Source organism: Hyaena hyaena, unplaced genomic scaffold (assembly GCF_003009895.1).
Source record: "Hyaena hyaena isolate Hyena2069 unplaced genomic scaffold, ASM300989v1 scaffold_0, whole genome shotgun sequence".
Lineage (NCBI taxonomy): Eukaryota > Metazoa > Chordata > Mammalia > Carnivora > Hyaenidae > Hyaena > Hyaena hyaena.
The window spans coordinates 2,474,325-2,483,009 of NW_024080632.1; the positions used below are offsets into that span (position 1 = coordinate 2,474,325).

Genomic DNA, 8,685 nt, shown 5'->3' on the forward strand with positions numbered 1-8,685 from the left:
GGCATGGGAGACAGGAAGTGACAGTGTAGGAGTCTCACAGCGACAAGTGACAGACCTTCGCTACTAAAGAGGAACGCTTCTCCCTTCATCCAGGGGCCTGCAAAGTCAACAGTGCTAGACTTGATTGCAGGAGACAGAGAACATGGTGGTGGCACCTATCAGAGTAGACCTTCAACACTGGCCCAGCTACATTCTTTTGTTCTTAGAAAACTGCCGTGTGAAAGGGAGACTGACACAATACCGTTTTCACGCCCAAAAGTCGATGTGCGCAGTGATGTCTGCTCTAGCACTAGTTACGTATCACAAACCGGAAGTGACTTAGATTCCATCAGTAAGAGACTAGTCAAATACACAATGGTATCTGCAAACAGTGGAATGCTCTGCAGCTATGAAAAAGGAGGTGAACCTGCATACATTTATATGGGATTTATTTCTTTTTTATCAATTGTTTATGTTTATTTATTTTTGAGAGAGAGAGAGAGAGCACACAAGCAGGGGAGGGGCAGAGAGAGAGGCAGGCTCCTCCGTGGAAACAGGCTCCAGGCTTTGAGCCATAAGCACAGAGCCCGATGTGGGGCTCGAACTCGTGAACCGTGAGATCATGACCTGAGCCAGAGTCAGACCTTCAACCGACTGAGCCACCCAGATGCCCCTCTATGGAATTTATTTTTAAAAGGTATAGAATAGTAGAAATAAATTAAAAAAAAAAAAACATTAAAAAAAAAAAAAAGAAAAGAAAAGAAAAAAAAGGGGCGCCTGGGTGGCTTAGTCGGTTAAGCAGCCGACTTTCACTTAGGTCATGATCTCGCGGTTCGTGGGTTCGAGCCCCGCGTCGGGCTCTGTGCTGACTGCCAGCTCAGAGCCTGGAGCCTGTTTCAGTCTGTGACTCCCTCTCTCTCTGACCCTCCCCTGCTCACGCTGTCTCTCTCTCTCTCCTAGAAATAAATAAAAAAAAAAAAAACATTAAAAAAAAAAAAAAGGTATAGAATAGTGAATTGTGTGTTATTAGTGTGTGTGTGTGTATTGTCTTGAAACAAGAGAATACCACATGCTTCCACAAACATAAATTAACAGGCTGACTCTAGAAAGGTAGCTGGAGGTCCAAAGCTTTCACTGAAAATCTACTGGGGGCGGGGGGAAGTTGGTTTTGTTTTATTTTTTGTCAACTCCTTCATTAATCCTTCCCTTGAGTTTTCTGGTTTGGGATTTGTTTTAAGATGGAGTCGTAAGAATCAATACCCAGAAACAAACCTCCTTTTCTCCCTTTAAGGTAGCCTACAAAGATATAAATGGCACAGCAGAATAAAAGAGATCTCAATCAAGTGCAATCATACAAAGTGGAAACTTCTAAAGTAAGAAAATTAAACGAAAGGAAAGTAGGCCAAGGAAGGCGACGCTGACTCCAGAGCAAAGCATACAGAGGGTACAGCATACGCTCATAATCCAACAGACCACGTTCGGCGTGAACGTTTGGACTTTACTTGCCTGATGCATTTTGGGCCAAAGAAGAGTTGGCATAAATCTCCACTCGAACGAGCAGATGTGCTAAACAGGATGAATTGCGAGATGCTGAAACCAGAAGAGTTTGGACGACACACGGGGCCTCTGAGAAGGGACCCGTCTCGTCAGAGGAACACCTCTGCAGACCCCTCTTCAAGCTCACTGTCACCTCCAACGCACTCTGAAAGGAAAATATGCTGTACTTTTTAAGGTGACTCAACACAGCATATGAGAACGCATAATGGGAAACACAAAAAAATCACGCAGTTGCCTCGGGTCACTTTAGGAAAGGAACACTGTTTGCAAAATTGACATCCTTCTATTCAGTTTCAGCCGCTAATCTTACGGCGATTCACAAGCCCTGATTCCCAATCCTTGTTTTAACAGAAAAGCAAGCAACCTTTGGATAGAGAAGACTTCAAACACAGATCTGTCTGATAAATTAACACAGTTTGTCTAGCATCTTTTTAGTTTCTTTATCATCCTACCAGCATAGTGGCAGAAGACTACACACCAAAAAAAGTCAATGAAGTGTCCCCAGTTTCTGGGGTGCATGCAAAGTCTTTCTTGTCCATATCTCCAGAGCTGATGTCTTGCACATACTAAGCATTCAGTAAAACATTTATTAAATGGAAGATTTTTTTTTTTAAGTAGCCTCCATGTCCAGTGTGGAGCCCAACGCAGGGCTTGAACTCACAAACCGTGAGATCAAGACCTGAGCTGAGATCAAGATTTCTGAGTCACAGATCCATTTGAAAATCTGATAGAAGCTGGCAACCATCTCATGAGGAAAACGCACACACGCATAATGTTACACACAGTTTCAGGGAGTTCACAAACTTCTTGAAGCCCGTCCAAGGACCGCTCGCCTATGAAAGCACCTCTGGGCTGGAGGGCGGCCCTCGATCCGATAACCTGCAGTTTCACAGCAGTTTCAGACACAGACAAAACCATCCCTTGTCCAACCAAGTCAGCACTGCAGAAACACTAAATGTGGGTTGTTTCACCTCTGGCCTCACCACACTGGGGGTCACAGTCAGGCTCCAGTCTCCTGTGTCATTGGTCAGGGCGCCACAAGCTGGAACCGGCAGTAATCCTACAGGAGAAGATTAGGATGCGAGGAGGCAGTAGTGCCCAGCCACTGAGGGTGTGCATGCCGGAGTCAGGCTCCCTAGGAGGGAATCCTTTACCAAGCCTGGGTTCCGGCCCTTCCCAAGCTGTGCAACTTTGGGCAAGTGACAACTTCTCTGAACTTCAGTCTTTCACGTATTACATGGAGTGAAAGTGCATCACTGTTCTCACTGGGAAAATGCAGTGATGCTTATAAGGCCCAAGGGATAGGCAGCGCAGTGAACACCAGCCATTACTGTTCCAGGCCTTTCTTTCACCGACGGACGTGTCGGTCCTCTTTGGGCCACCGCAGCCCCCCATCCCTGCTCCCACGCCGACTTTGCAGGGGACAGAGGCCAGGGACCCAGGGGATGCCACCTCCCGGGATACCGCCTCCTTGGGATGCCCCCTAGCCCAACCCCCACGCTCCCCACAGGGAGGGCCGGACTCCTTACCCTCCTCGTCCGGCAGCAATGCCAGGGACACGGTCACACCCTCGATGCCTCCGACCAGGGAAGCGCTGACCTCAGGGCCGGTCATGCGGATGAAAGCAGGGATGAAAACTGGGCGGGAAAGCAGGGGAAGGACGGAGTTACTAGTTGCAGGGACACCCGGAGGAGTCCCAAGTCTGGCCCGTTAAACGCCTCATCCTCACTCCCCCTCCCCCGCCCTGCGGGCCCCTGCCCTGCCGTACACACCCAGGTCCCCCCACAGCGGCCTTAGGATGCCCAGCAGAAGCAGCCCCAAGAGCAGAGGGGCCGGCGGCGGCAAGCCCATGCCTGTGGCCGCGCGGGGCCGCTTCACAGGGCCGCTCCCGCGCCAGGAGCGGCGAAGCGCAGGACGCGAGGACGGAGACCCCGCCGTCCCGCCGCCGCCATCTTGTCAAACCAACCGGAGCTATGGCAACCACCAATCGGCCGCGGGCCTGGCGGAGCGACGGGCGGCGATTGGGTGAACAGCAGCAGAGAGCCCGCCCCCGGCCCCGGGCGCGACATCAGGCCCCGCCCACAGGCCTTGCGCCCTTAAACCTCGAAGTCGAGGCTCCTGAGAAAGTAGGAGTCTGCGTCCAGTGTAAAAAAGTGGATTCTGGGCACCTGGGTGGCACAGACGGTTGAGCGTCTTTCAGCTCAGGTCATCATCTCATTCTCTGTCTCCTCTCTGCCCCTCCCCTGCTCGCGCTCTGTCTCTCAGTCTCTCAAAAAAAAACATTATGGGGCGCCTGGGGGGTTCAGTCGGTTAAGCGTCCGACTTCGTCTCAGGTCATGACCTTGTGGTTCGCGGGTTCGAGCCCCGCGTCGGGCTCTGTGCTGACAGCTCAGAGCCTGGAGCCTGCTACAGATTCCGTGTCTCCCTCTGTCTCTGACCCTCCCCTGCTCACGCTGTCTCGCTCTCTCTCAGAAAAATAAAACATTTTTAAAAAATTAAAAGAATGGATTCAGCCACACACGCAAGGGCGAGCCTACCTACAGGCACTGGCTTCTAAACAAGCTCCTTAATAAACGTCATTTTTATGGGGACTTGGGGAGGGAGAAGAACAAAAGGGATGAGGCTGCGGTGCTGTTGAATTGTTTTTTGTTCTCATCCTCCCAGTGTTTTGAAGAGTTTTTTGCCGTTTGTATTTACCGCACAGAGCTGTCAGCACTCCAGAGCAGATCTTTTTTTTTTTTTTAATGTTTTTATTTATTTCTAGGAGAGAGAGACAGCGTGAGCAGGGGAGGGTCAGAGAGAGAGGGAGATACAGACTCTGAAATTGGCTCCAGGCTCTGAGCTGGCAGTCAGCACAGAGCCCGACGAGGGGCTCGAACCCAAAAACCGCGAGATCATGACCTAAGCGAAAGTCGGACGCTTAACCGACTAAGCCACCCAGGCGCCCCCAGAGCAGATCTTCTCAAAGAACACTAAACGTTTAGCCCAGCATTGGGGCAGATACAAAAGTATCCCAAATCTTACATCGGTAACCTCAAAGCATTTCAGACGTTATTATAGTTCAGTGACTAGGTGTGCAGGCTCTGAGGTCGCTGCTGGACTGAGGCAGGTCACCTGACCTCTCTAAACTCCAGTTGCCTCATCTATAGAAGGGAGATCATAGTCCCTCCCTGAGAGGGTGGTGTGAGGATTAAGGTAACATATATGGAATCTAGGCCAATGCCAGGCCTATGGTTAAGTATTCGCTCACTATGCCTGACAAACAGCAAATGCCAAATCAATGTTTGCCCTGTTACTTGATGGGCTAACCTGACATTCTGAAAGCAGTCTGAAAGCTGAGGTTCTACAAGTGCTTGCGCTGAGTTCTTCGGCTCTTGCCCACTCTTGGATTGTTGCCGTCGTAATTAGCATGAAACCCCCACCACCACCCCGCACATCAGCTCCTCTTGGGGTAGCAAAGCGTTTATATCTCTTGGTGCATCTGGGAGTAAAACTTAGAACGTTTCTAACAGGAGGGTCATCACGTAACCTATTGCTGCTATTTACTCACTGTCCTGACCAAGAGAGGAATAAGCATTTTCACTGAGGAAAATGGTTGTGTTGAATGACTTGAAATCCCTGGGTCAAAATGCTTTTACTTCAGGGGAAATGTAAGAAAGTGATTTAGGCAAACACTAGTGCTCCTGAGGGTGTTTTAAAGGTACTACACATCTTTATTCTCACTGAGTTCTACTTTGCTAGATGTTAACATTACGGCTACGCTGTCAAATATTGTAAGCAGACGCAGTACTTGGGGACTTGTATTGGGGACCATCACTTGTCAGACACTCAAAATGAAAATGTTTTAGTTTTAGGTCATATGGAACCACAGACCTCAACCCTGTCAACACTTCGAGCTGTGACATCCTGCTGTGGTAAAGAAATGCCGCAAATAGCAATTCGCAGGGACTCTCTAACCCTCCCAATTCTGGGGGGCGGAGGAATCATGAAAGTGAGTGTTCTTTTTTTCCCCTAGTATGCCTAGTTTCTTTTCTATAAAAGCATGTTATCATTTTCTGTTCGATCAGAAAAGATAGTACTTACTAAAAGTATGCTTTTATTTTCTGCTTTTGGTTGCATTAAGCTATTAGCCAGTAGCGAAATGAACTATGGATTCTAGGGTATTACAATAAAAAAAAAAAAAGGCTTCAAAAGTTTTTAAAAAATGTTATTTGTGAGGTACTACAATAATATTATTCAAATTAGAGAATTTTTCTTAAAATTCTTTGTAATCAGTTCTATTAAGATAATACATAGGCATAAAATTTCAATTCAACTATTAATTAAAAGCCCCAATTTTTAAATAGTGTACTTCTATATAAAAATGTCATTGATGGGGGCACCTGGGTGGCTCAGTTGGTTACATGGCCAACTTTTGATTTCAGCTATAGGTTCGTGAGATCAAGCTCCGCGGTCAGTGCAGAGCCTGCTTGGGATTCTCTCTCTACCTCTCTCTCTCTGCCCCTCCTTTGCTCATGCTCTCTCTCAAAAATAAATAAACTTAAAAAAAAAAAAAAAGGCAGTGTGAGCTTCCTCTAGGAATTCAACTGCTTCAATGTTAATACTTTATTTTTTTTAATGTTTATTCATTTTTGATAGAGACAGACAGAGCACAATAGAGGAGGGAGCAGAGAGAGAGGGAGACACAGAATCCAAAGCAGGCTCCAAGCTCTGGGCTCAGCACAGAGCCCAATGTGGGGCTCAAACTCCAGAGCAGTGAGATCATGACCTGAGCCTAAGTCAGATACTTAACCGACTGAGCCACCCAGGCGCTCCTTGATGTTAATACTTGAGCTTAAAAATAGCCCGAGCTGCAGGATCCTGCAAGTCTCCTTTAACATACAAATTTACGGGGCGCCTGGGTGGCTTAGTCGGTTAAGCGTCCGACTTTCGCTTAGGTCATGATCTCGCGGTTCGCGGGTTCGAGCCCCGCGTCGGGCTCTGTGCTAACTGCCAGCTCGGAGCCTGGAGCCTATTTCGGAGTCTGTGTCTCCCTCTCTCTCTGACCCTCCCCTGCTCATGCTCTCTCTCTCTCTCCTAGAAATAAATAAAAATATATTTGAAAAAAAAAAATTTCTTCGTAACTTCCTTTATCTCTACCCCCCCCACCCCCCGCGTCCCACCCAAGATATACGTTAACAATCATCCTTCAAATCATCCTCCAAACATATGGCCCGCTGATCTAGATCTGAAGGGTCTCATGACTGAGGTTTTACGACACAGTCGTATATGACCTTTTCCTAACAGCAGGTAGCCCCTCAGGTCCTGGAAACCTTGATTCTAAATTCCTTAGAGACTTACACTCCCCCTAACCCCTTCACTACTTTGAAGTATACAACCCAGCCACTCCTCACAGCCCAGGTGCAGCTCTTTCTGCCTACGGTCCTGTCCCTGTGCTTTCATAAAACCACCCTTTTTGCATGGAAGAATTCTTTTTTGACCATTTGCTCCAAACCCCAATATGTTCACATATTTACTCTCTTCTCCATTACTGCTGGAGACATTCCATGCCCTCTTCCAGGAATCACTAACAGTCTTACAAATTATTTTTTGGATTATTTGAAATAAACAAAGTAACTTTTTTTTAAAAAAGTATGGGAGCAGGAATCTTTGTAAAGCCCAAGGGACTACCTTGGACTAGCAGATTGGGTAATGGTTATAATATTTAACTATTTACTCAATAAGGGAGTATTTCATGGTTTTAAAATTAATTATTAAGGGACGTCTTACTTTTATGACAGGAAAACACACATTATACCAGCTTGCTTTATCCAATGAAAATACCAAATAAGTAAAATTTTGTTAATCTTCCTCCCAAAATGAAATTACAAGCAAACATCAAATCTCTCTTCTAATAGTTTCAGACCTAGAAACTTTTTATTAAATACTTCATACCAATCTATTATTACGTAGTATCTCTAACAATATTTTCATATATAGTTTTAGGAAGAATTGAAATTAAAGTTCATCAGAGGCTCCTTGTTAGGTCAGCTGGTAAAGCATGCAACTTTTGATCTTGTGGTTGTGAGTTCAAGCCCTACATTGGGCGCAGAGCTTACTAAAAAAAAATAAAATAGGGGGGCACATGGGTGGCTCAGTCAGTTGAGCGTCCGACTTCGGCTCACGTCATGATCTCACAGTTCGTGGGTTCGAGCCCTGCATAGGGTTCTATGCTGGCAGCTCAGAGCCTGGAGCCTGTTTCAGATTTTGTGCCTCCCTCTCTCTCTGTCCCTCCCCTGCTCATGCTCTGTTTCTCTCTGTCTCAAAAACAAAACAAAACTATAACAAAAATAAAAATTAAAAATAAATAAATAAAATAAAATAGGGGCACCTGGATGGCTCAGTCAGGTAAACATCCGACTTTGACTCAGGTCATGATCTCACGGTTTATGAGTCCGAGCCCCATGTTGGGCTCTGTGCTGACAGCTTGGAGCCTGAAGCCTGCTTCGGATTCTGTGTCTCCTTCTCTCTCTGCCCCTCATCTGCTCAAGCTCTCTCTGTCTGTCTCTCTCAAAAATAAACATTAAAAAAAAATTTTAAACACATTTAAAAATAAATCAATAAAAGTTCTTCAGAGTTAAATAAAAAATTGAATGACATTTGACCAAATCCAGCTAAGGTACAAACTTAAAGATAAGTTGAATTAGCATGAAATAAACAATGAGTAAGAGAAAATACCTTAGGCAAATATGAAAATTTAAATTATTTTATTATAAAAAATTACATCAAACATAAAAACAACAGTTAAAAATAAAACCTAAACAGAATTAAGCCAGTACACAAAACATTTCAAACAAAAAGTAGTAACAAAACCCTGACCAGCTTCTTTGAAATTATTTATCTTTTAGGTATCTGATGGCTCCTAGACCTGAAGCAGCGATTCCCATTACACTGAGGCTATGAAGTATTAAATAGTACGTTTAAGAGACAAGATTCTCAGACTTAAGGATTCACAAATACTTGTCAAGTGACCAACCAAATCTGTGTGTATTTAACAAAGTTATAAATACAAAATACAAAATCTACCTGAAGTCATCTAACCAAACACCAAACTTACATGAGACTCAGCTTCTGAGATGGTATCGAGAGAAAATTAAAATCTTCTTTACA

The 8,685-nt window shown here is 45.4% G+C and overlaps 1 protein-coding gene across 2 annotated transcripts in view; it reads right to left on the minus strand.

The window, feature by feature from the left end:
• TCTN2 (tectonic family member 2) overlaps nucleotides 1-3,486 on the minus strand; it is a 29,427-nt gene extending 25,941 nt beyond the window's left edge. The window contains exons 1-4 of one of the 2 annotated variants that reach the window (XM_039239663.1): nucleotides 3,309-3,486; nucleotides 3,066-3,173; nucleotides 2,520-2,596; nucleotides 1,486-1,681 (exon numbers count right to left, since the gene is read on the minus strand). In XM_039239663.1, the coding sequence (XP_039095594.1) occupies nucleotides 1,486-1,681; nucleotides 2,520-2,596; nucleotides 3,066-3,173; nucleotides 3,309-3,387 (460 nt within the window). In that variant the 5' untranslated portion in view covers nucleotides 3,388-3,486. Of the gene's footprint in view, nucleotides 1-1,485; nucleotides 1,682-2,507; nucleotides 2,597-3,065; nucleotides 3,174-3,308 lie in introns of both variants that reach the window. The other variant, XM_039239596.1, reaches the window with a different exon arrangement.
• Nucleotides 3,487-8,685: the final 5,199 nt, after the last annotated feature.